General features: G+C 55.7%; 8 protein-coding genes across 8 annotated transcripts; 5 read left to right on the plus strand and 3 right to left on the minus strand.

The window, feature by feature from the left end:
• Positions 1-1,386: 1,386 nt before the first annotated feature.
• On the minus strand, positions 1,387-5,178 carry F5Z01DRAFT_471681 (mediator complex subunit 16-domain-containing protein). The gene is made up of 6 exons (XM_046259998.1): positions 4,739-5,178; positions 4,047-4,684; positions 3,240-3,995; positions 3,071-3,190; positions 2,740-3,021; positions 1,387-2,685 (listed from the first exon to the last, which is right to left on the minus strand). The coding sequence occupies exons 1-6, from the start codon at positions 4,894-4,896 to the stop codon at positions 1,763-1,765; spliced, it is 2,877 nt and encodes a 958-aa protein (XP_046113584.1). The 5' UTR covers positions 4,897-5,178; the 3' UTR covers positions 1,387-1,762.
• Positions 5,179-5,563: 385 nt separating this feature from the next.
• On the plus strand, positions 5,564-7,315 carry F5Z01DRAFT_684476 (uncharacterized protein; the record flags this gene model as incomplete). Its single annotated transcript, XM_046265932.1, has 7 exons — positions 5,564-5,710; positions 5,759-5,863; positions 5,903-6,585; positions 6,644-6,873; positions 6,919-7,103; positions 7,156-7,185; positions 7,238-7,315. 7 exons carry the CDS (start codon positions 5,564-5,566, stop codon positions 7,313-7,315), a joined length of 1,458 nt encoding a protein of 485 aa, XP_046113585.1.
• A 499-nt stretch (positions 7,316-7,814) lies between these two features.
• F5Z01DRAFT_471809 (peptidase family M28) lies at positions 7,815-9,642 on the plus strand. Its single transcript, XM_046259999.1, has 5 exons — positions 7,815-8,325; positions 8,390-8,565; positions 8,618-9,043; positions 9,093-9,157; positions 9,208-9,642. Exons 1-5 carry the CDS (start codon positions 7,961-7,963, stop codon positions 9,289-9,291), a joined length of 1,116 nt encoding a protein of 371 aa, XP_046113586.1. The 5' UTR covers positions 7,815-7,960; the 3' UTR covers positions 9,292-9,642.
• Positions 9,643-12,722: 3,080 nt separating this feature from the next.
• Positions 12,723-13,742, plus strand: F5Z01DRAFT_631266 (uncharacterized protein; the record flags this gene model as incomplete). The annotated part of the gene is made up of 1 exon (XM_046261775.1): positions 12,723-13,742. The coding sequence occupies one exon, from the start codon at positions 12,723-12,725 to the stop codon at positions 13,740-13,742; it is 1,020 nt and encodes a 339-aa protein (XP_046113587.1).
• Positions 13,743-14,152: 410 nt separating this feature from the next.
• On the minus strand, positions 14,153-19,426 carry F5Z01DRAFT_668584 (vacuolar sorting protein). The gene is made up of 2 exons (XM_046264361.1): positions 15,252-19,426; positions 14,153-15,189 (listed from the first exon to the last, which is right to left on the minus strand). The coding sequence occupies exons 1-2, from the start codon at positions 19,157-19,159 to the stop codon at positions 14,547-14,549; spliced, it is 4,551 nt and encodes a 1,516-aa protein (XP_046113588.1). The 5' UTR covers positions 19,160-19,426; the 3' UTR covers positions 14,153-14,546.
• A 176-nt stretch (positions 19,427-19,602) lies between these two features.
• Positions 19,603-20,490, minus strand: F5Z01DRAFT_668586 (uncharacterized protein). The gene has a single exon (XM_046264362.1). It carries the CDS (start codon positions 20,342-20,344, stop codon positions 19,721-19,723), a length of 624 nt encoding a protein of 207 aa, XP_046113589.1. The 5' UTR covers positions 20,345-20,490; the 3' UTR covers positions 19,603-19,720.
• A 518-nt stretch (positions 20,491-21,008) lies between these two features.
• On the plus strand, positions 21,009-22,898 carry F5Z01DRAFT_668587 (uncharacterized protein). The gene has a single exon (XM_046264363.1). The coding sequence runs from the start codon at positions 21,085-21,087 to the stop codon at positions 22,846-22,848; it is 1,764 nt and encodes a 587-aa protein (XP_046113590.1). The 5' UTR covers positions 21,009-21,084; the 3' UTR covers positions 22,849-22,898.
• Positions 22,899-23,921: 1,023 nt separating this feature from the next.
• On the plus strand, positions 23,922-25,877 carry F5Z01DRAFT_631267 (DHS-like NAD/FAD-binding domain-containing protein; the record flags this gene model as incomplete). The annotated part of the gene is made up of 2 exons (XM_046261776.1): positions 23,922-25,490; positions 25,539-25,877. The coding sequence occupies 2 exons, from the start codon at positions 23,922-23,924 to the stop codon at positions 25,875-25,877; spliced, it is 1,908 nt and encodes a 635-aa protein (XP_046113591.1).
• Between the last annotated feature and the right edge of the window lie 258 nt (positions 25,878-26,135).

The following is a 26,135-nucleotide window of genomic DNA, read 5'->3' on the forward strand; positions in this document are numbered from 1 at the left end:
GACCTGGTCGAATGGACGTTGAGCAGCAGGCATCAATCAAACAGGACGGGAGCTGAGGCCACGAGCGAGCGAGGCACATGCACGCACAATCGTCGAATGGGCAGGCTGGACGTGCGAGGGCGATGGCAAGACAGCGCAAATGAAGATGTGAGATGTCGCGAGGTCGACGGGCACGCCGCTCCTCATTGGCCACTGTGGCTGGGCTGGAGTCCTGGACTGGTGGGTGGCTGGCGGTGTCCCATCGCTATCAAAAAGGGGTACCTGGTTTATTGGCAGCCCCGTCGGCCAATGGGCGTCATCTGCCCGGCGTGGTTCCTGCGCTAGCGCTGGCGTCAGGTCAGGCGGTCGCCTTGATTGGTGGCCCTGAGTCCTCTCCACCCCATCTCAGTGGCTCCACTCTTCCAGGCGTCGGTCTTAATTAATATTGACGATGCAGACTGCAGTTGGCTAATGAGCTGGTCATTGATGGACGACTGGTTATCAACTCAATTTGTCGAGTTCTTCCGGCAATGGACAGCATCAACATGTGCACTGGCTTGTAGTCATTATTGAGCTTGCTGTGATGGAATGCGGGCGCAGATTTACCTTGAGGTACACGAGAAACACCGTTAGCGCGCGGGAAGAGGCTTCCAGCCGCCGTGGCAGTTCATGCCTTCCATTTCTTAATGTGACACCACGCCTCCTTGCGCCAAATCAGTCACGTACGTACGTATTTGCATTCTACACCAGCTGCACGCTGACATCGTCCCACGTCGGCTTCATTCCACCTGATGGCCGCGTGTTGATCCAGTTGGTCTTGATATGCCTCACATGTTCGTTCGTTTGCTGCCCCTGATCGTCTGTAATGGATCCCACGGCGATAAGACCGCACGGCACAGATTGCATTGCGCGTACGGTGCGTACGTACGTGGTCATGATTGTTTAATTAAATTAAAATCGCTGGAAGCGCTTCTACGTAGATCCGCTTTCGCTCGTTCTCTGGGCGGCGGCTGGGCCCCTGTCGCCCCCATGCCTCATTCGATCTCTGCCCCTGACGCCGCCTGATTAGCGCTGCAACTTTGATCCGATCTGGAGGGGACCACGGTCTGATTTGTCGCGAGACCACTTTACGCGTAGATCCTCATGATCGTCGCGTCGGCGCCTCCTCGGTAGACTAGCAAAGGAGGCAGGTGTTTGGCGTCCAGAGTTGTTGTTCGACGTCGTTGGTGGTTGTACTTGTTGGCATCAGGCATTGGATGTACGTACATGCTGTAGAATCCTGGCCGCGCCTAGGGCCAGATGCAGGTGATGCGTCGGCTGCATCATCAGGGGCTGCATCTAAATCCTAAAGACTGCACTGATGCTGGCTGCCCTCCATGGCTCAATGGGGGTAACGTGACAGTCGACTTCACCGCCATCGACATGGACGTGGTGCTACAGTGGGTTTTCTACCTAACCTAGATCGAGAACCAAGTCACCTGCTTCCAATTGTCGACGACTAAATGACTCTGTACGGAGGACGCTTCAAAGACTTTTGAAAGCGTCCTCCGTATAGTTGCCTGAAACTATTTTCGTCACTTGCTGTTCTTGATTCAAAAACGCTGAAGTTCATGTGCATAGTCTGTAGATATTGTCTGGTGCAAGCCATACCCTCTGCGTGGCCCTCAACACAGACTGAGTCCTCTACATCAGAATCGACGAGAGCTGCCAGTGCACTTGTTGAAAACCGTCGCTTGAATTAATAAGGCATGTTCTGTTGCTATACCAACTCCCCTCGCCTCCATTATGCGTCAACCTTGCCCGCCGGCAGCAACGCCCACGATCCACTGCACGGACAACGCCGCATCTGCGCCGCCATAAACGTCAGGCCCGGCGAGCGCGTGTTCCCGTGGTCCTCCATGATCGACGTGCACCGCACGCAGCGCCTCCACTGCTTCTTCGCGTCCATCCGCGTCACCTGCTTGCTGAATGCGTCAATGTGCGACAGCCGCACCCCCTTGATGGCGCTCTCGTCCCCTTGCACCGTGAGCATCGAGTACTCGTCAAAGAACAGCCGGGCCATGTCCGTCGTCTTGCGGTACGCTGGCAGGTCCACGTGGAAGAGCTTGCGGAGCAGGGGCAGGAACCCGGGCACCGGCACCGTGGCCGTGAGCATCTGCGTCTCGAACATGGCGCGCAGGGCCTTGATCGCCTCGTCCTCCTCTTTGCCCTTGAGCGCTTGGCTCTGGCTCTTGGCCATCTTGGGCAGGAATGCATCGTACGCTTGCGCGATGCCCTGCGAGATGAGCTGGTTGAGCTTCTCAAAGTCTCCCACTTTGATGGGGCTCTGCGCAAAGACCTTGCGTAGCTTCACAAAGGCCGCGCGCATGCCGGGGGTGTCCTTGCCCGCTTGACCTCCTTGTCCGCTTTGGCTACTTTGCACATGGGGGTGCAGTTGATAATATTCCATGGCCTTGTTTGTCGTCTGGCCCATGTACGCTATTTTGCGGCAGAGGCTGGCGAGGAAGGCCCGGCTTGTCGAGCACATGAGCAGCTGGAGGGCCACCTCGCCCTGCTTCTCGAGATAGGGACCCATCTCCGCCGCCCTCTCGGGTGTGAGTCGAGCCATGAACTCTGCGTCGTGCAGGAGCTCAAAGAGAGACGACGAGATCCACGAGAGTAGATCCAACGACCACTTGATTGTACTTGCGAGAAAGTCAACGATTTCTGGATGCTGTCAGTTTCTTTGGTCTCCCAGCACTGCGGGTGCACTTTGCTCACCGTGGTCGTCTAGTAGGCTTTTGCGGCTGGCCACCGGGAAGGGAGCATTAGTTGCAATCGTGATGTTGAAGGCCACGTTGCGGATAGTGCAGCAAAGCAGCGCGAACTTGCTCTGGAAACTGCGTGGTCGCAGGTCCCCATGGTAGCCGAGAGACACTCCTATACTCAGGATGGGTGCCAGCTGCGCGTTCTTCAGCAGTGCATCGGGCTGCTGGTCGGGCACGTAGTCTGTCTGTACGGACAGTATGCGGGTGAGCTCTTGGAACCAGTCGGCGACCATCCCTACAGCTGGTTAGACCTGGGGTCCGGGGAGGTGTCCACAAAGACCTACTTGGGCGGTTGGCGTGATAAGGCCGAGCGACGGCAATGACATCGTCAAAGCTTGTTGAGTATTTGACACACGTGGCTGCTGCGATTGTGAGACCAGCAATTGTGGCCGCATAGGTTTGGCCTGGCCACTGTTAATCACTTTACTTCATAGCGTCCTCACAACAACTGACCGTCTTTCATGGAGCTCCCCAGGTCGTCCTGGCCACAAGTGAGCTTACTCCAGTGCACTTTGCCATTGTCGCCCAACTGAATCATGGAACAGTGCGATGGGGAGAAGGCGATCTGCTGGCACTGACAGTCGTCGGGAAACGTCCACCCAACCTGCCGCAGGTGGTGCACTGTTTCGAGGCTGCGCTCAGCATACAGCTCGGCGAAGGTAAACCTATCGCGGTATTGCGAGCTGCCATCCGAAAACGCCAGAATAATGACCTTGCCAAACTGTGCAGACTGGACGCCAACAACGCACTTGTCCAAGACGATCTGCTCGAGTGGCTGCAGCTGCATACTTGAGGCCACCTCGGACGCGGCGCCGTTGCGTTGTAACCGCATCTTTTCTAGGGCCGAGCAGAGCGCATGTGGCTTCTCGACGGCTTCCCATCGATTGATGACGCTCTGGTTTGTTGGCGCGAACGAACCGTGCCCCGACGACCGGGCCCGGATGGAGATGATCAGAGGAGGCACCATGTTCTTCCCACTGTCGTCGAGGATGGAGGGCATGAGCAGCATCTGCGTCATGTGCGGCGTGGAAATATCCTCCACAGTTTCTGAGGGCAGTTGTGTCATTGCCCAATTCTTCGCGCTGAGTTTGAGGGTATGGCGCGTGCCCTGATGCCCTCCCGACTGGACTTGCTGTGCGCCCCATTGGACGTCGATCTTGACGAGCTTGAGCTGGCGCGAGGTGGTGATGTAGGCGAGCTCAACATATTCTCATGTAGTGTCAGCAGGTCAACCCCATCACATTTGATGAAACAACATACTTTTCTCCGCAGTGAACGCCGCGTGTGTGATGAGTTCGTCCGAGTTTCCAAAACTTTCCAGCTCCAGCCTCGTTTCCTCGGGCTGGTTGCTCCCCTGCATCCAGAACATCTTGACCATGCCGCTCATGGTGACAGTCAAGAGGGCGCTGCGACCGCCCTGGGGATGGCTGACGCTATCCGCATGGATGAAAGAGCTCTCGTACGACCAGTCCTTGCCGCCGCCGGCTTTGGTCGCCGGCCCGTAGGACACGTTGAAGCTCTGCCGTGCCTTGTCGCCCGCGCTGCCGCCCGTGGACGGGTTGACGGGGAGCCAGTACGAGCCGGCGATGGCCTGGGCCGCATCCACCGCATCGTCGTTCCAGGACCGAGTAAGCCAAGACTGGTTGACAGTGTGCGCGAACACGATGATGGCGACCCTGCCGGTATTGTCAAACACGGCCAATTCCGGATTGTTCGTCTCTGCCCATTCGAGATGCACCAACGGGTTCTCCGGGCTGCCACGCAATAGAGGGCTGACAATGGGGTCGCTCAGGTCCCACTCGCCATTGTCCGGACGAGTGTGCAGATAGCGAATCTCGATTTCCTGGCCATTGGGTGTGATGGAGGCGATTGTGCCTATCTTGGACCATGCGATCGTCCTGTGCGTGTCCGTCAGCAACGTCTCTCACGCATGATATATATATCTGCCATACTTGCAGCAGCCACGACAGCGCAACCAGTCGAGTCTCGACTCGAGCTGCTTGCTGGCCGGCGGGAGCGGAAGGCCAGTCGCATCGCCAAACAGGTCGGCCATGTCGCCGCCCGTGTTGTCGAGAGACATGGGCATGTCATTGTTGAGCATGATGGCCATGGCGAATATTATGCGGTGGGAGGGATATCCAAAAATGTAAAGAATTGACCCGGGCGCGACAAGAGGGATAGTATGGATTACGCGAGGTCCAGCCTCGGACCGCCAAACCTTGGATCAAGTGCAGTACATAGCCTCAACATAAGAAAGTGACACTGATCAGCTGACGAAAGAAAATCTGTGGCGTCCCAGTCAATCCAATATACTTTGTCGCGCGCTGTGAACATGAACGGTGCGGGTTTGAGTTGTCGACCTGGCGTCGCCGGCGTCGTGATAAGTGGGTCCACACTGACTTGCTTCGGATGAGCTGAGCTGTGCTCGAGGCCTGGCAGTCACGACTCACAACGGAGTGGGTCACGTGGTCTCGTCTGATGCCTCATGCCGCTCACCGTTCATCACGTTCAAGGCAAGCGCATCAACTACCAGTCACTGATCTTCATTTGCTTTTTGAAGCCTCGCGTCACGCCACTCGAATTCTCTTCGTCCGCTGTGATTAACTGTTCTGTGCGATCCATTGTTTTGTTGACAAACCCACGATACCAATATGCTGCGCTGTGGTTCCCGGCTGCGTCCTGTCGCTTCTTCGCGCAACCTCCTCGTTCCTTCTCGCTCAATCCGTTCCATCTCCACCAGATCAACCCCTCACAATGGCTGGAGTGCATATTCCCTCATGGCCTGCGGGGTGGTAGCATTTGGTGTCGGCTCATACGCCACAAGCCGGCTATCCCAGGACATTTCACCTGTGCTCGAGCGAAAGCCAAGCGGAAACCGCCCGTCATTCAAATCGCAGTACGCAGACAGAGACACGATGCTCAAGGTCAGCTAGACTGAGCCCTGTCGCTACGCGATATTCACATCTCAGTAGGCTGTAGCAGAAATAAGGGATATTCTGGGCGACGATGCTGTCAGCGTAGACCAGGATGATCTGGAGGAACATGGCTATTCCGAGTGGTCTACTTCGAACTCTGACGTTCGATAAGTCGCCATTGTACGTCCGAACAGCACGGAGGAGGTCTCTGCCGTCGTCAAGGTGTGCGCGCGCCACAAAGTGCCAATGATCCCCTACGGTGCTGGTTCTAGCGTCGAGGGCAACTTCAGTTCGCCCTATTCGGGGATCTGTATTGACTTGTCTGGCATGCAAAAGATCATTGCCTTCCACCAGGACGACATGGATGTCGTTGTCCAGGCTGGTGTCAATTGGACCAATCTCAACGAAGAGATCAAGGAAAGCGGCCTCTTCCTGCCCCTGGACCCTAGCCCAACAGCGCTGATCGGGGGTATGGTGGCTACCAACTGCTCTGGTACCAACGCCCTTCGCTACGGCACAATGAAGGACTATGTTGTGAATTTGACGGTGGTCTTGGCCGACGGCTCTATCATTAAAACTCGCCATCGCCCCCGAAAAACGTCCGCTGGTTATAATCTGAACTCGCTGTTCACGGGAAGTGAGGGCACACTCGGGATTGTAACCGAAGCAACGCTCAAGCTGGCTATCATACCCGACAGCTTTAGCGTGGCCACGGCGACGTTTCCAACAATCAGAGCCGCAGCAGACGCGGCTACCAAGATGATACGCTCAGGCGTGCCATTGGCGGCACTTGAGCTCATGGATGATGCTCAGATGGGCGTCGTCAACAAGAACGGTGGCGCTGGGGGCCGCATGTGGGGAGAGAAGACCACCCTCTTCTTGAAGTAAGTCGTCCATGTCAGCTTCGTCTTGTCGCACGTGCGCACTCCCTAGCCCATGCAGATTCTCCGGTACCAAGGACTCAGTGGAAGACAACGTTCGCCTCGCCCGTCACGTAGCCAAGGCACTCCGTTGCAACACGTTCGAAGCGGCGACGGATCAAAAGGAGATGGACTCGCTGTGGGCCGCGAGGAAGCAGGCCCTCTGGGCTTCTCTCGCCATTCGGCCAGAGGGCACGCAGATCTGGTCTACGGACGTGGCAGTGCCAATATCTCGCATGGCTGAGCTGATCCGTACGTGCGACCCGAACCTGGCGCTGCAACTCTACTAACGCACAGTAGAAGCCTCCAAAGAGCGCGCCGAGAAGCTCGGCCTGTTCACAAGCGTTCTGGGCCACGTTGGAGATGGCAACTTTCACCAAATGGTCATGTACGACCCAAGGAGCCCTGAACAGGTCCAGGCGACAAAGGAATATGTTGAGATCATGATGGAGAAGGCGATTGAAATGGAAGGGACTGTCTCGGTAAGACCACGTCTATTGAGGTTGGACCGCGCAACTAACCAGTGGGCAACAGGGCGAGCATGGCATCGGCCTGGGTAAAAAGGTAAGCACTGCGCCCCCGCGGAATCATTTTGCCACAAGCTAACAGACAAAAGCACTGCCTACTCAAAGAGCTCGGGCCAGAGACCATCGGTCTCATGAAAGCTATGAAGAACACCCTGGACCCAATGTGAATGCTGAATCCGGGCAAGATCTTTGATGAGTGAATCAATGATGGCTCGTTTATGCTTCATTTATGCTTAACAACCTGCGTCCACCTTTCAAGGTCGGCCGCAGCTACGCCCTGCCACGGCAGCCCAGCAACGACTTCGACTGCCGTCTTCAGCCCAACGCATGGCGATCAAGAGCCGGGGGCTCTGCTTGATGGGGAAGCTTCTTTTGGTGCGGGGAGTTCAATTACGTCGGACGGCCCTGATTCACACCCTATTCAAGGTCACTGTACACGCATCGTCTCCGGATGCGACCTTGTGTTCCATCGGCCGTGCTTGTCTTCATGCCGCCTATCGCAAGGCACGATGGAGATGATTCGACGATGACAGCAATGAAGGCACCTTGGATCATGGGACTCAATCGGGCAGCTCCCGTCCTGGTGATCGGCATGGTCCCACGTCACAAGCATACTGATACTACCTCTTCATAGGCCGCTGCGAGAGAGCGGCTGATGGCACAGACAGCTTGCTTGTCAGGACACCATGTACTTAATAGCCCGCGGCGTCCGCTAGTCAAGCTCTTTTATAGCATCCTCCAGCTGACTTGGCTTCATCGACATTGCACCAAACTCCACCCCCCGAGGCTTCATTTCCCATCCAATCAGCAACATGGTCTTCAAAGTCGTCATCGCTGCCCTCGCAGCTGGTGCCCAGCTTTCTTCTGCATTTGAGAAGCCTGCTGCACCCGCTCAAGGCATGCGTCTGATCAAGACCTCGGAGGAGGATCCTGGACAATGGATCTTCAAGGAGGACAAGTACACCATGGTCAAGTCCAAGGGGGGATGCACGCACTACATCGACATCACCAACATTGAGGACGACTTTGTGCTGGAGAGACTGTCGGCCAAGTACCGTGCAGCGGCGCAGAAGGTGGTCGAGTACCCGGATACGTTGAGCCATGTTGAGGAGGCCCAGTCCTTCATTAGCAGTGCCGGCACGAAGGGGCCTCAGTTGGGGCTGGAGCACCTGTCCTCGTGAGTGACTTGCAACGCAGGATCTTGGCTCTGGCTATCAGGCTAACCATGATGGCTATCACAGGTACCACAATCGTCATTGCGAGTCCGAGACTGGCACGGAGGCTGCCAACTGGCTCTTTGAGAAGGTCCAGAGTTTTGCCTCGGCCAACGCTGCCATCACCGTCGAGCAGTTCCCCCACTCGGATTTCGACCAACCCTCCATCATTGCTCGCATCCCAGGCAACAACGAGAATTTGGGTTTGTGTACCGGCCGTCCTCACTTGACGTGCGTACTGACGAACTTGCCTAGTCATTATCGGGGCTCACTTTGATTCGACAACTGGCCGGCCCTCTGCTGCCGCTCCCGGGGCGGACGACAACGCCTCCGGCACCGTCGTTGTCCTCGAGTCTCTTCGCGTTCTGGCCCAGGGCGGCTTCAAGCCCGAGAACACGCTCGAGTTCCACTGGTACGCCGGCGAAGAGATTGGCCTCGTGGGCTCGGCCGACGTCTTTGCCAACTACCGCGCCGCGGGCAAGGCTGTGCTGTCGTACGTGAACCAGGACATGGCCGGCTACTCGCCGAGCGGCACGCCCGCCATTATCACCGACTACACCGACAGCGACCTGAACGCCTACGTCAAGCTGCTGGTGACTGAGTATACCGGCCAGGCGCCCAGCGAGGATTCTTGTGGCTACGGATGCTCGGACCACGCGTCCGCCGATGCCAATGGTTTCCGTATGTTGCTTGCCCCGGGGAGATTGACGACTGCTAATCAGCAAAACAGCTGCTGCCTTCCTGTTTGAGGATCTTACCGACCAGACCAGCCCTTATATCCACACCGTCAACGATGTATGTACTTGTTTCCTTAGGTTGGCATGCTGTACTAATCGTGCGTGCAGACTCTGGATACCATCATGTGGGATGCGGTTGAGCGCCACATTCAATTCTCCATCGGATATCTTGTCGAGGCGTCTTATCTGTGAGGATGGGTGGTATATACATACAAGACAGTATGCCGCCTGTGCAATACTCAATGATGTGTATTCCCCACATGAAGCTATTTCCAGCAGAAGGATGAGCGCCCTGCTGCATTACTCCACGTCCCAGTGCCCAAGTTGTAGAGTCGCGTGCGGCAGGATGGATGCAGGCAATCCTAGCCTGGAAAGGCAAGGTCCTCGGTCTGTTTCATCTTGTGTGTAAGTTAGATGATTGCTCCGATCCTCGTGGTGGCCCTTGACCTGGCCAGCCCAAAGGACTGGAAACGTCTGATGCTGTGGCCTCGCTCGGCCGAATCCTCAGACGTCACGCGAGCAGTGCAGATCCTAGACTGGACGGAATAGGAACGATCTTCTCGTAGCTTGACTACAGTAACCGGGGAAGCAGCTGTTTGCTGTAAAGAGTTAATCATACCTGGTATGAAACGCTCAGCTAGCTGACCACGGAGAAGTAGTAGGTACGAGATAGTAACGGCCTTCATGTTAGTTCATGTGCCCGCCCACCAAAAGTAGATATGTTACTACAAGTACTAGTATTTTGACATTCTCTCACGTATCTTTCAATCAGCCCCTACTGCTTCGACAGTTTCACTTGTGATTTGACAAGTACGAATACGCCGCGGGTTGTGTAGATGCTGACCCTCAGGATGCTGCTGGCTGGGGTGGTCTTCCATCTGGGCACGGAGTAGCCTAGGATGATACGGGCGATGGATGGAGGGCGTCCCGGCGTGCGGGAGCCCGCAAGTGCTGACGGCGCCTCTGGTTGTGCGTCAAGAGGCAGCGATCGACATTCAGAGCGTCTTCAGTCAAATGCCTTGAGCCTCTGAACTCAGAGAATGTATTGTATTGAGCCTGGTTATTGGGAGGTTTGGCTGCGGCTGCTGACAATGTCGTCATGGGCGGGGACTGTACCTGGAGCCTGGAGCGCGCTGTGGCTGATGCGTCCTTGAGAAAGACTTGAGCTTGATATTACACTATTGACGAGTCCAGTCACTTATTATCGCGATTGATCTATCAGAGGTTAGAATAGCCCTTGTAGATAATTATCAGACGCGTTACTTGCGACATATTAATTAATTGATGCTGTACGGATACAAGTCTCGATATAAGTCCGTTGTTCGGAACAGCGAAGCTCCGCCACTGATCGGCACTAAGGATGGACGGCGCCAACGGTGAGTGACAGGGGGGCGCTATAACTGCTCCAGGGTTCAGGCACTAGCCACGGGCCTGGCTGAGCGCTAGATTAGCGTCCATCGATGCTTTTTTTGCCTTCTGCCTCTTTGGAACCGAATGCACCGTGACAGCCAGCTCCAGTCACCAACGTCGTGGATGCGGACGACGGTCGCGCAAGTGACGACACGGGGCATGGAAGGCATGGCAGCCACGCGAGCCTGCCAGGCAGGGCAGGGCAGAGGCGAACGAACAATCCTGTTGACATCTGTTAATACCGTGTCGTCCCTTTGCAATTCTGAACAGTGCTGCTCTCCGGACGTCTGAGCCCATTTCAACGACATCGACGCTCCTCAGGGAAGACACTGCTGGCCAGGCTTCCCGTTCCATTCCGCGCTGCTTTCTCCCCTCGTTCGCCGCACTACTGCAGAGCAGCGCAACCGCAGGCACCTCATGATGGCGGCATCAACGACGCCTCACGCTCGCACGACACGCTCCGGCAGCCAAGTCAGTGCGAGCACGTCGCTACTCGAGAGCAACGACATGGCAGAGCCGTCCTCCGGCAGGACTGGTGAGCGTCCCAGCCTGAGTAATCGCAAGTCGAGTGCGTTTGCCAGACGCCGACCCTCGTTTGGCAACATCAACAAGCATTGGAACCGGACGAGGAGCGCCATTGTGACGGGCAACAAAAGTTTCAAGTGGGCCGATGATGATGGTGCACCACCCTTGGCAACAAACGCTCAGGAGTCTGATTTGAATTTCCAGGTAAGATTCATTCATGTTCACAAGCTTCCTTGATTTGATCGTCAGTCGATCAGTCTGTCCGTCTCTCACTCAGCCCGTCTCCCTTGCATCACGAATGGCCCTCGAGACATGTGTCTCCTTCAGACCTTGACCCTCATCGTACTACGTACGTATGCCATGTCTTGCTCCGTCATTCCTGTCACATTGACAGGTCTGGCTGGGGCTGCATCGGTACGAGACATGTCTCATCGTCCCGCGACTCCCGTCACCGTGGATCGGCCTCAAGTGAGTGCCGTCTGTGACCAAACAATTCCAGTTGCTTCGGCCATGATTATCGCAAGGGAGGCAGGCCTCCATACTGCTGCCACACGATCCAGGACCAACACCATGGACGATGCAGCAAGCAGGTCAACTTGATCACGGCATGGTCCGCATGGATGGCTGGCAGCCACGGATGACATTGGGTGCTGCTCGAGCTTTCCCCAGTGCTCGTCACCACATGGTCGACCAACCGCAGCGGTGAGTCGCCGACTTGCGGGTTGCTCTTCGCGCCGTGGTGGAGACATGACCGGACCGCACTGCAGTGTGAAGTGACTGCACAGCTCGAGCCCGGCCTTGGCAGTTGCTCTCTTTGCACACACGTCCGTCCCTCTTCATTATTCTCACACACGTCTTGCATGCTCACTCACCGTCAGTCGAACGACTGGAGCCGAGCAATCCCTCCATCCCCTTCCAGCGGCATGAACCATCTTCCCAACCCCAGGGCACCAGTTAAAGTTGCTGGTCCCCTGGCTGTCGCGTTATTCCCATCCCAATGGTTCCATAATATATCCAGACTAGGCCCTAGAGGCTAGATCACCCATCCCTGCCCAGCTCGGCCCACCTGGCGTCGTGTGCGCTGCGGTGCGAGTGGGTGCTCAGTCTCACTGCTCCAGTCGGTCCACTGGCCCTGCCTGGGGACTGGAGCTACTGCGAACCCCTGTCTGTTCCCCTTGAAGCTGCTGCGTTCCTGCATCAAGCACGAGAGAGGCCTTCTTCTCGCCATCTTCCTGCCTGCCTGCCCGTTTGTCTTCTTGCAATCATCATCGTTCCAATCCTGCTCTCCGCCATTGACCCTACCACTTCAGTACTACTCCGAGATCGAGAGGCGGCGTCTCGTCCAGCAATTCGGCATCACCCCTTCCTTTGACACCTTCAACCCTCGACCGCCTGTCCGCAGAACCACCGAGCCTCCACCTCAGCCCAGGCACTCGAAACCACGCCAGAGCTCGCGGAGAAACAGCATTGTAGTGGAGGCACGGAGCTCGAATCCGAGGCGCTCTAGCCAGGTCGGCGTCAAGGGCACGCAGGTCTACTCTCTCCACGCCCAGCAGCCTGGACGACGTCGAACGAGTCGAGACGAGACGAAACGCCGAACCCGTCGCCCTCGCAGCGTCGCCCCTGACCGGGTTGACGAAGCCTTCCTCAAGTTCCAGTCCCTCCAGCTACGCGAGCGAGAAGGCAACATGGCCTCTGGCGACCATGGTCACGCCAAGGGAGGATCCCAGGCCTTCTATGACAGTTTTCGCTGGTTAGAAGATGATGGAGCCCTCGACCTGCGCCTGGGCTTGAGCTCCTATCACCACGACATCCAGGAGCAGCCAAGCCCTGCACCGAAGGAAGAGGAGCCCGTCTTCTCACGACGACCGTCTTTCCGCCATAGGGTATCCATGAACAAGGCCACCTTGTCGCGATCCCCCCTCTCGGGAAGCAGGCCCGGCACAAAGGACAACGCAGCTCCATCTCTCAAATCCGTCAACAGCTTCGGGCCAGGCACTGGCGCTGGCCATGTCCGCAAGGCATCCAGGGCCCTCTCGCTCATGTCTCTGAACAAGCAACCTGCGCCCGAGCCGCCAGCCATGATCGACCCTGATGCAGCACACTACCAGGACCCCAACACCCGCATGACACTGCGTCACTACGTGGCGTCGCCGCAAAAGTTCGATGAGGCATTGACCTACGGCTTTCCCTCGCTGAACGAGAGCAATGGCAGCGAGAGGAAGCAGTCCAAGGACAATGGTTTTGGTGCCTACAAGTTGCGGACCTTTCTCGACGACGACCAATCATCAACACACAGCAACGACAGTACCGTGAGCGACCCGGACTCGCCCAAGACGCCCCCCATCATGGACAAGCCGGTACCGGCGCACCCACTGCGCATGCACACCGAGCCCATCGTACCGACATTATTCGGCGTCACCAAGACAGTCGACAACCCGCGCGAGATGACCATGCGCATGACGCTGACACGGCCCGATCTCCGCGCACACGATGAGCAGATATACGGCTGGCAGCAGAAACCGGCACCAGCACGCAAGAGTCACGTCCGTACCGACTCGTGTGTGCCACCAACCCTCCCTAGGCAGGACAGTCGCACCAAGGACATGGAGCAACATTTCGCAACCTTGGATCGGGAGGGCAACACAGACTCGGCTCCTGAAAACGGTGGCTTGCGGCGATTTTGGAAACGTGTCCGTCGTTCGTAATGGTCCCGAGGGTGTCAGCGCACGCAACAAATGTACTCTCGGGATCCTGCCCTTTCGTCTTCTTGCTTTCATGTCACGGCTCTGCTCTCGTGTTTCTTTCATATACCCTTGATTTGATCATTGTTCGACGGGACGTGAGCATCACTTGGCGCCTCGCACACACATGCACACATAATCTGCGCTGCTTACACTCGTTTTATTCGTTCGTTCATCCAGCCCATTGCAAGGAGTTGGAGGTGGAACCACCGTTCATTCGTTCATTCATGTACCATCCGGGCAAGGCAGTCTCTTGCAACGCAATGCATTTGTTGGGCGTTTCATTGGGAACCATGTAGCTCACATGGCGTGTGCGAAATTAGGACTCGTTGGATACGTAATGTGTAGGGGTACATATCCATCTATGATTAAACCCCCGCTGAATTCAAAATGCTTGTCGTCGATCCACACATAATGACCTCTCCTATATGATCGACGTCTCCGCCGTCTTGGCCCCTGTGACGGTGATGATCACGATCCCTGCCCCCAAGATATAACCCGACTGATCACCGTTCATTGCTCCGGAAAACAGCACCCGCCGGGTACGACATGCCTTTCTTCTTTTGCCCACACAGATATGTATCAATGTCTCTGTTCAGCTACCCAACCCATCAATGACTCTCGTAAAAGAAAAAACGCCGGTCGTCGTGAGTCCTGTCCTCAAATATACAACTCGACCTTCGCTCTTCGCCCACGTGTTATAGGTACATAATCATATCCAAGTGTACATGCGTAGTCGAAAGGCCGGTCGGTATGGGCCCCATATCCTCAAACCTCCTCATCGCTGTCGTCGCCTAGTAGCTCGCCCTCGTCATCATCCACCATGGTATAATCACCTCTCCCCCGCGCAAAGCTATCTCGCGTGGTGAAGCGTCTCGGGCCACCCGAGAACCAGCCCCCACCGCTGCCCCGACCGCCCACGCGCTCGTAGGTGCCCCGTGCCGTGCGGAACAGGCTGGCGATCAGCAGCGGCGTGGAAGCCGCCACGGCCGCCACCGCCGAGATGGCCACCACGGGGTACTTGATCCAGGGCTGGTCGCTGTCAAAGGTGGTGGACGACCCATCCCCGAGTCGGATCTGGCCAAACTTGCCGTTCCAGTTCTTCCACACCCACCATCCGATCCCGCCGGCCAGCAAGAAGGGGATCACGACGGCGAGGAAGATGCCCAGGGCGGACGTACGGTGCTTGCGCTCGAATTCTTCCTCGTGGCCCTTGCACGGATGCGCGATCGATATCTTGTCGAGCTCGGCACCGCCTTGGCACGTCGAGAGGGGGACCTTGCGGTAGCCTGTCGGTTCGTACCACTCGGTCGCGTTGGGGTTCTGCTTGCACCATTCCTCTTGGGACATGGGCTCCAACCCTTCCACGAGCGAACACTGGTTATGGTTGTCCAGCTCGTAGTTGTATGCGCTGGAACAAGGTTAGCCAATGCCTGCCATGCCGGAAAAAAGGGGGGTAGTGTGTGTGCTTACCATTCAAAGTCCTGACGACTGCATGCGCAATTCTCGTAATCAAGGAGGCGCTTGAGATTCTGGTCGTTGTAACACTTGCTGTCGGGCTTCTTGCGGAGATACTTGGCCACATGCCCAAAGAGACAGTCGTTGTCCTGGAGGGGGTGCTTGGGAGACCATGTATAGTAGTCCGAGTCGTTCCCGTCCGTAGCCTCGCAAGCTCGATCAGTCAGACCTGTAAAGTCCAAGTTGACCGAGAAAGTCTTGCCCTTGCCGGACTTGCACCAGAGGAGGAAGTTGCGCGACGTGCCGGTCCTGAGCGTGGTAATGTCTAGGACCGTCACCTTGCTATCTGCAAACTTGTAGTCTTGCCATGTCCTTCCCTCATCTGTCGAGTACGAGACAGAGTCTGTCTTGTAGTCGTTCTTGCTGGTGGCTCGCTGCACCAGGACAATGATGGAACCCTGATCACCGTACTGCCACGTCCAGTGGCCCTTTTTCACATTCTTCCAGGTGATGCCACCGTCGGTCGACATGAACGTGTCCGCATCCTTGATATCGCCGAGCTTGTTGCCGACGTTACCCACGCCAAAGATCAGACCAAGGGCGGTGCTCGCAGCAAAAGTCTTGCGCTTATCATCTCGTTCGGTGTAGTGGTGAAGGTGCAAGGCGCAATTCTTGTCACCTCTGTCGGACAGGCACTTGTATACCTTTCCATCAACGTCAAGGTCTGGTGGCGCGAGGTAGCCCCATTCGTTTCCGTCATTGTGAGAGATCTTGGTCTGGAGCTCCTTGGTCTTGGCACCCTTCTTGTCGGCGTTGATGACGGTGTTGATGAGGACCACGCCCTCAAGTCCGGCTACCTTCTCAAAGTCAACGTACATGGCTTCGTCGCAGTTGACCTTGGGCGCGCTCAGCACGTAAGACGTGCCATTCGAGTTGCTCTTCACAATAGAGCCATACTGACGATCAGCGCCACCCTCGGTGAGCACGAACAGGTTGACCGCGTGCGTTGAGCTGTCGAGCACAGTGTACTCGTTGGCCTGGCCACCGTTGAAGTTGTAAGGGAAGTGCGCCGCCTCAAATTGTTCGCCATCCAAGCTCGCGTACGCTTGGAGAGCTTTCGTTTCCGAATTCTCGCCCGCCAGCACGATGAACTCGCTCATTGTCGCAAAGTTGGTGACTTCTCCCTCGAAAACAGTCTTGCTGTCTTTGAAGAGGTTGTTGCTCATCACAATGGTCAGCGGCGCATCATTGTTCTCCTCGCTGTGCGCGAGGCACACAATCTGCTCATTGTCGCGCAGCCTGTACGCCTTATACCCCGTAAACTCGCATTTCTGGACGTAACGCAGAATGGTCCGCCAGTTGTCGCCACGGTCGAGGGACAAGGAAGCCTCCAAGGAGCATGCCCCATTCTTGCCTTCGCACTTCTTGCCGACCCAGATCAACCAATCCTTCTTCTCGGGGTGGAAGCTCAGGGGCAGCGAGTCGCCTGGCTCAGTTGGTGCCGTGAAGCTGTGGAAGCTCTGACCGCGATCAATGGTATAGAGTACTTCGTCGCTCTTGGTAGTGAAGAAGACAACATCCTTGAAGTGCTCGTGAGGATAAATGCCACGAACGTCCTTGTCTTCGAGGATGCGCTTCCACTTCTTCCCATGGTCGCTTGATAAGAAGATTTCTTTGCCAATACGGATCCGACCCATACCCTCATCCTCAGCAGGGCGTATGATGATTGTCTCATCAGTTCCTGAGCTCGACTCGCCCCTCTCTAGGTAGATCTTCTGGAAGTCGTCAAGCTCGACCTTGTCGAACACATGCTGTGTCGACGAGATCTCTCCGCTGGCAGGCTTGCTCGGCGCGGCCACAGCATCAGAGCATTTGCGCTCTTCTTCAGCATCCTTCTGCTTGCCATCGCCACGCTTACACGTGTTGCCCGGAATGAGCCTCCAGCCAGAAGTGCCCATGAACGTGTCGTCATGTCCGTTCTTGCACGAGTCTTCTGGCCGCGGGATTGGACCAACTTTCTTGCACTTGCTGTCGTCCTCGGGGTCCCGCTGAAAGTTGTAATCGCACTCAAAGTCCTTGTCGGTGCATTCGCAGTCTTCAGTCTCGGGCACTGGGTCCTTGAAATCATTCTTGATGAAACATTCCGCGGACTTCTTGCGGCGCTTGTATGTCTGCTTGTGGCCCATGACGCAAGTGGGCTTGCCATCATCGTCAACTCGCGCATGCCACTCTTCCAAGTCATCGTCTTTGCAGGTCCGCAGATCCATGCCACCAAAATCGATGGCCAAGATATGTGGCACGTCGTCCCGTATGCCGAGCAGCAAGAACTTCAGACTCGTTGAGTCTTGTGTGGTTGTCAGAATGTAGGGTCTGATTTGCGTATCTTTGGGAAAGTCGACTGATTCCCAGCTGTCGCCATGATCGATGGAGTAAGAGATTTCCTTGACATCCTCCTTCTCGGAATCCTTGACGGCGAGCAAGATCGACCCTGAGTCGCCGAACTCGTACTTGTGCGGACCGTCCAAGGCCTTCTTCCAGGACAGACCGGCATCATCAGACACAAACAGATTGGCCTTGCGAAAGTCCGGGTTAAGGTCCTTGCCCGTGTTGCCATTGCCCATCACCAGTCCGGGCGCCAAGCTGGAAAAGACCTTGCCGATATTGTTCAGGTGAGTCTCTGAGTGAAGGTGGACGTCCTCGTCTCCGGCTTTCAAGGGTTCAAAGGTCCGGCCATCATCGAATGTAATCCTCGAGACCACATTCTTCTTGTCGCCTTTCTCGTCGACCGCCTTTCCGTTGTTAACCACATTGACCAAGTACACGCCCTGAATCCCAGTCATCTTTTCAAAGTCGACATGACCCCAGTCATTGCGGTTCGTGTATGGGACGTTCTCGGTGAAGTAAGTGCCGTTGGAGTTGCTTGTGAAAAGCACACCCATGGGCTGCGAAGGGTGCGAGGTCATGACATCCACCTGAATGCTGTAGTTGGTGCTCTCGAGGACCGTGTACGCATTCTGGCTGATCCGATGCGAGTGGTCGTGATCGTCGTCCACAGGGAACATGGCGCGATGCCACCTGATGGTGTCGTCGGACACGTAGAGCGCCATTTCGTCGCTGTTCCAGGAAGACGTAGCAACAAGGATGTATCCCTTGACCACCGCCAGGTTGACCACGCCGTCCACCAGCTTGTTTGTGTCCATGGCCGGCTCGAACTCGTCGATGCGATCGTCCACCACTGCAAAGAAGGAGTCGGAAATGTGCAGGCGCTGCTCTTCCTGAAAGAAAGAGAAGGGATCGGATACGATGCACATTGTCCGTAGCTTGTCCTTGTCTGCATCGCCCGTGGAAAACTCCGGAGAGGACTTGGCCCACCAACAGCCGCTTGTGTACGCTCGGAGGATATCGACAGTCTCGAAGCCGTCAGTCGTGTAGGTCGATTGCTCGGTGCTGAAGATCCCATCGCGGTCTTCCCCGTTGAAGATGATACTCTTGGGGTCATCGGCATGGAAGACGAGGAGTTCAGGCTGCCAATCACTAGGTGCGCTGATGCTGTTGAACTTCTCCCACGTCTTGCCCCTGTTATTGGTCTTGTAGTGCTCCGTGCTTCCGGAGATGGCAAAAGCCGTCTCCTTGTCGTACTTGTGCATGATCAGGATGGCGACATGGCCATCGGGGATATCGCCGACTCTTTCCCATTTCTTGCCGGCGTTGTCAGATCGGTATATGTTGCCTTCTGAGATGTCTTGAAAGAGGATCACGTCGCTGTCCTCAAAGTAATTGAGGTTCTCCGGCATATGATTCACCTCGAGTTTTGTAACTGTGATATCAGGTTTGCCCTTGGCCGCGACCACTGCTGACCACAGCATCACCGCCATGGCCAGCAGTAGGAGGCGCCATGACGTGGACTGGCCGCCCGACCTCATCGTCTTGCGAGGGCGGAAAACGTATGGATCATGGAAATTCTCGAGGTGCGAAAATCGTCTGGGTCTCGTATATCCGGCGTATCGACGGAGGAATTGCCTCAAGTTTGGCGACCGTCAGCTTGGTTTGTCGAGTTTGGATGGGTGTTAGGGGCTCAGCAGCTTCAGCTACGGAGACACCAGACAGGACAGGAAGACGCGCAGCGCATGCGCAAGTTCACGGCCCAGGCGGCGGCCTTCCAGGGCAGGTGTGGCGTGAGCACGGCGAATGTGCTAGCGTGGGTGGCGTCGTCATCGAGCCTCAACATGGTCACGACAAGTGTGGCTGGTGTGCTACGTAAGCAATTAGCTTGGAAGCTGTTCTGGTCGCCAAAGACTGTGAAAGACTGTCAATCGAACGGATCTTTCGTAACATTCCCTGCCGAACCGAAAGAGACGCAATGTAGTAGTAGGTTAATGTTCATTTTGACGATATTGCAGGCCTGTGGACTCGGCCATATTGATGCTACTGGTATCAGCCTTACCATCCCTTTCTAACTCCAGAACGCCGTGATCGTGCCTTGATCAAAGATGCATCCCGCCTTCGCCCTCATCGGTTTCCAAATTTCTCATTCGTTCCTCGAGGGCCTGCCTCAGCTGTTCATCACTCATACTCCCACCAGCGGGCTGCCCTGGTCGCTGGTCCATTGTGATCTCCCCGTTCCGGATTGTGCCCGTCTGGAACGTCCCATCTGTCCATGGCGAGTTGCCTTGTTCCTGAGCATGCTCTGCATGACCGTTGACCGTCGGTGTTGCTGTGTTCTTGGACTCTTGCTCGGCCTTGGCGGCCAGAACCTCCTCGGCACTTTTAAATTCATCCCAGCTGAGGCCCCTGCCTTCGACCTCTGCGCGGATGATAGCTATTCGCTCAGCCATACGGTCGATCACCGTGTCATTTTCTTTGATCGCGTCTATGCAGTCCTGGTCTGGTTCATTGTTCGAGGCCGCTCCTGATGGCCCTGAGGCCTCTGATGTCGAGACAGCTGTTTGCGTGCCATCGGCAAAGGGACGGAGCTGGTCGTTCGAGTATTGAAGGTGAGCGATCGAATTGCGGATTTCGAGAGTTTTGAGATGGAGCATTTCGATGGATAGATCTGTCAGGGCAGCAGCGAAGCGCGCCGACGATATAGGTGTGGTGTCGGCAGACATTTCGTCCGCTGCTATACAAGGATGCACAAGTGTTGGTAAAGATTTCGTCAACGGTGTCGGTTGCGATGTAATAGATCGAAGTTCAACGGAGGCCGTGGTCAAGAGCTTGAAGCTTCAAGTTTCAACGTTGGAGGGGCCGCCGATGGTGGGGTGGATGTGCATAAGCTGTGGCGTCATGCTGTTGGTGCCTGCCTTATACGTAGTAAGGACCAGGCCCAATCCTATTCCACAAGTCCAAGCTCGCATACTCGCAGCCAGGTAAAAAGTCACCTGCTGACATTGGCTACAACCAATTTGTCAAATACTTGTTTGGGCTTATCTCGCCTGCTGGACACGACAATGGCACTTCAAAGGTGTCTAGCACAGGGACAGCCGTTTCGCGTCTAGATCTATGGGTGCTGTTTTCCACGAGCTCACGCACAACGCAGTTAAACGCAAACCCTCCAGACTTTGCGATTAATACAGGCAAGAAGCCTACCCTGGCCTGGAAAACAGGTCCAATTGAAAATGCTCGTCTTCGCGCAAACTTCATCGAAGTGGAATTGCCCTTTGCCTGTTTAAGACTTCAAAGTTCAAGCCAAGCTCGGCTGTAAAAGTGGGACAACGTCACCTTACCTATTTAGGAAACGCTCCTAATTTCTTTGATCCGACATCACCAGGCTATTATTACCTTCACATTTTCATGTCGTCGTGAGCGCAACATCTCGCAGGGCGCCATTCTGGCGCAAACGAAGCCCAAAATGAATGCCTCAATATGCCCGAGTGCATCACGGACGCTATTACGCTTAGCTTCCCGCAGCCTTCCGAGCGCTTCCTCTCGATCATGTCCCCTCGCTCCACGACAACTGTCAATCCTTGCCGTCCCATGTACAACTTCGCAGCGCTCACGATCGACACGCCCGACCGCCGCAAGCCCATGTAGGATATTGGCCGCCAGTCGAGGGCAATGCCGAACATTCTTCAAACGAGGTGTGATCACAGCATATCAAGATCTGCCGGCGGAGTACAAGGACAAGCTCGGTCTTTTCTTCAGCCGGAAGCCCTTGTCGCAAAAGGAGATTGACAGTATCTTCGGTGAAGGTCTGTCGGAAGAGGACGGAAACCAGTTGCTGCGGATACTACACGGGCGACGAGTGGCAGGTACTCTGGAAGACCCGGCCTTCTCCATTCACACAGCGCGATTCTCGAAGCAACAGATCCAGAGAGGGTTGGAGTATTTGCGGAGACACATCAAGGTCGACGAGGTCTTGAATGCTGGTCTGCGCGCCGAGGATGAGCTAAGTCAACTCGAAGGAAACCCAGCCGAGGACCCGACGCTCAAGACTGGGGCGGACGCCCTCGACCCAGAAGTCAAGCCGGACCCAACATCCAGTACGCAGGCGAATGCAGGGGACACCAAAGAGGTCCAACAACACGTCCCTATCACAGAAGTCAAGCCGGACCCTATATACGGACTCAGCGTCTTCGACCAGATCCGGGCTCGTAACCAGGCCAAGGAGAAAGTGAGGCTCGAGAGGATTGAAGAGGAGAAGCGACGTGCCATAGCCGAAGGCCGACGGTTACCAGACGATGACGACCCGCGAGCGCGGTCTCTTGTGGAGGTGGAGGAGGGCCAGCGCGCCATCACAAACCCAACAATTGCCAAATACCACCGCGAGGCAATGGGCACCGAGACAGAAGCGCCCGATATGTCAGTATGGCAGCGCACTATGCCCTCCATCTTCTTCTACGTTCTCACCATTGGGTTCCTGGCGTCGTTGACCATGGTGTACACCGAGCCAGAGGAGAAATATCGACTCTTCCCCGAAATCTCGCCGGCCGTTGCGACGATTGCTGCCATCGTTGGCATCAATTCGCTGGTCATGCTCTTGTGGCGGATTCCGCACATGTGGAAGGTGATGAATCGCTATATGATCCTGGTAGTTGGGAAGCCACGGCCAATCACCATCTTCACTGCCAACTTCTCACACCAAATGGTCAGCCATTTCCTCATTAACATGACCGTCTTTTCGTTCATAGGTGTGCACCTGCACGAGGACCTGGGCCGCATGGGCTTCATCACTCTACTGATGGCCGCCGGTGGAGGTGGCTTCCTCGGTGCCTTGATAGGGTACTCGTACAAGGGCATGCTCGGTGTCACATCGCTGGGCGCTTCCGCTTCAACTGTTGGCATCGGTGCCGCCTACTTCTGGGATCATCGCAACGATAGATTCCGCATATGGGGTATGCCGCAAGATGGCGTGCACGGCATTGTGTGGTGGGCACTCGGCGTGAGTTTGTTCACCCTGGAATTGTTTAATTCGTTCGCAAAGGAAAGCAAGTCGGACACCATCGGCCATTGGGCAGGCCTGATCATTGGCATGTGCGCCATTGAACTCATGAACATGGCCGGGCTAGGGAGGAAGAAGAATGACAGACCAGAGGTGGGGAATGGACCAGGAACAGATCTGGTCAAGGACATTCTGTCTGGCGAGGAGAAGCCCGCGCGCAAAGAGGTTAGGTAGCTTGTAGATACTACTATGTAAACTTATAATTATCGGGACGTGTATCATAATATCGGCCAAAGCCATCTTCAAACGTGCATCCGCGTCTGTGGCATTACGCGCCTTTCTCGCGAGACGGAATCATTGATTTGAGCTTGACCTACTTAGGTAAATAGTGGAGCGATGCTGGATTTCCCGGGTAACCGTAGGGTATCTCGGAGGTCATGGGAATGAATACAAGAGAAATCGAAGATGGAATCATGGCATGCAACATGGAGCCAGCTGGTCTCAAGTGAGGCTCACCCTGATATGAGGTTGCTTTCTCCGGTGATGCGCTAACAAAGCCAGAACCCAGCCTCGCCAATGGCTACTTTCACTTATTTGTCTACTAGTACTATAGCCGAGCGCTTGGTAATTATATTGACTCGATTTGTTTAACTACAAACGCCTTATTCACGCGCGTTCATAATGTTAAGTTGATTTCTACTACGATAAGACAATGGATCAGGAATGCAAGTGAATTAGCAAGCAATAGGCTTTGTGCGAGCATCCAGACGGTCGCTGTTCAGGATGGCGCTGCTCGGTCGCTGTACTCGTAGTGAATGTTTATTTACCGTATAAGTATAGTGCTCCGGGGACTGCGGGTAACTGTCGCGCCTTGCAGTGGGCTAATCGCAGCTGTCTGTAGGGGGCTAGGGCGCCCCCCTCTTCTGCCCGTTCTGGTCGACGCCCAAAACCGACTTGTCGGTATCGGCAATCTCGACAGTTGCACCAGCTCCAAACATACTTTGCTACATCACCCACGCTTTGCCTTTTGCAACTATAGTATTATTAACCTCAGCGAGACCGACATGGCATAATCGACCACCAGCGCGCTTTTCCCCTTTGCCCTCCCGCTTGTTTTCCTCCTCCTCGCAATCTCTCCTTCTCAACTTGGCTTGCGCTGCCCGACGTCACTTGGTTTCGGGTTCGACGCAGGAACGATCCAGCGCATGTCAATCAATCAATCCATGGTTACAACCATCCACCCAGCATTTTGAGCGCGAGAAAGAACCGAAAGCATGGAGCAGGACACCCGGTCACCATCACCTGCCATGGATCGAGGCTCTAGTCCTCTTTCCTCGCCGCCGCCGCTCCCCTCTCAGTCATACACAGCGAATCCCCTACCCACGCCGTCGGCATCCTCATCACCGCTATCCAACATATCCAGAACACCTTCGATAGAAAGCAGCCCAGAGCCAGTGGCATTGAACGACTTATCGCATCGATACCCTTCCCCAATGTCAACAACTACCGCGTCGGGTTCGCACACGCCTGTCAAGCGCACAGTTTTGCCGACCGCGCCCAAGGCCAAAAGTGGCCCAAAGAAGAGCAGATTGCAGCGCTCTTCACCGCCCGAGTCTGAAGATGGTCAACCGGCGCCCAAGAAGCGCAAGGTCGGCATGTCTTCCAAGGAGCGCACCACCGAATACCTCGATCTGATGAAGGACGACACGGAATGGACAGACGAAGACGACGCGCAGCTTGAGCGCCTGACGAATGCCCTCAAGAAGAAGAAGAAGATTGTGGTGATTGCCGGCGCTGGCATTTCCGTGGCGGCAGGAATTCCTGACTTCCGCTCATCCACCGGCCTATTCGCTCCCGCAGGATGTCAGCCACAAAAGATGAAAGCGTCCGGGAAGCACCTCTTCGATGCTTCAGTCTACAAGAGCAATGACTCCACCTCCGATTTCCACACAATGGTGCGTGAGATGGCGCACATGTCAGATGCGGCGAAGCCAACACGATTTCACCACCTACTGGCGTCTCTGGCACACCAGGGTCGTCTATTGCGGCTGTACACTCAGAATATCGACTGTATCGACACATCCATGGAACCGTTGGCTACCAATGTACCGCTCAACCCCAAGGGTCCGTGGCCCGTCTCAGTGCAGCTTCATGGTGGCTTAAAGAAAATGGTCTGCTCGAAATGCGCGGAGCTGCAGGACCTTGAGGCTGAGCTCTTTGATGGGCCCGAAGCACCACTATGCGCGACATGCGTGGACATCGATCATCTTCGGACGAGTTTTGCAGGCAAGCGCAGCCATGGCATTGGCCGCATGCGCCCACGATTCGTCCTATATAACGAGCACAACCCTGATGCAGACGCCATCGGTGCCGTGACTGAAGCGGACCTCAAGGCTCGCCCTGATGCTGTAATTGTGGTGGGTACGAGCCTCAAGGTGCCTGGCACCCGCAGGATCGTCAAAGAGATGTGCCTTACAGCACGTGGACGCCGGGATGGTTTCACTGCCTTCATCAACCTCGACTCGGAGCCCAAGCATGTGGACTTCAAAGATTGTTGGGACATGGTCGTGCGCGCTAAGTGCGACAAGGTAGCCCTGCACGCCAACCTGCCACTCTGGGACGACTCGGCTGTGGCCATCGACAGTGTACTGTCACCAGAACAGGCTCTGCAGGCCGAAGCGTTGTGTAGCTCGACAGATCTATCCGTGGCCATCCCAAGCAGCTGTCCTTCATCTCAAAAGGGGCTTGACATCCCGGCACCTGTTGCTGCCACATGGACCAAACAGACCTCATCAGTGCTTACTCCGAAGCCCAGCCCCAAGCTGGCCACCGCGAAGCCGAAAGCGAAGCCTAAACCGAAGCCCAAGGCCAAGAAAGTCGACAAGCCTGCCGCAGCCAAACAAATCAAGTTACCTTTCACCAAGGTCGAAGGCAACGTTGAGAAATCCTCGCCGGCTTTGCAGTCAGCCGCTACGCGCAACCGCAAGCCTCTCGCAAAAGCTCGACCTAGCACGCTTGCTGGCACCTTCAAAGCTGTCAAGACGAGTACAAACGATACAAGCAAAGCAAAGGCTGCCATCAAAATCGAGCCCACCACAAAGCCGTTCACTGCGCACGTTGAGAATGAGCTAGGGGCCGACAGCACAGCAGAGTCCAAGCTCGAGGCCGCGCCGACTACACCGACAGGGCCATTGCAGCCCGCATCCCGCGATATTGTTTCTCCTTCTTCGATACCAAAAGGCATGGGGCGCTTATTGAATTGACCATGATGCATTTGACCCGTGGAGACCGGGTAGGCGTTTTGCTTCGGAATCGACGAGCACGGAGGGCGCTGCTCGACATTGCCAAGGGCGTTACACATTGCAGGGGAGGAGAGGCTGCTCGGTTGCATTGATTGTTGTATTGTTTCTTTCCCCGAGACACGGAAGGCTTTGCGCCTCCTATGGATTTTCTGGAATTTACTCTGTCACGTTCACCATTTATAAGTGCATGGCACTGCGAACGAAGCAGGACCAGTTACT

The sequence above is a fragment of the Emericellopsis atlantica genome (assembly GCF_019669845.1).
Source record: "Emericellopsis atlantica unplaced genomic scaffold F5Z01scaffold_54, whole genome shotgun sequence".
NCBI classification, from domain to species: Eukaryota; Fungi; Ascomycota; class Sordariomycetes; order Hypocreales; family Bionectriaceae; genus Emericellopsis; species Emericellopsis atlantica.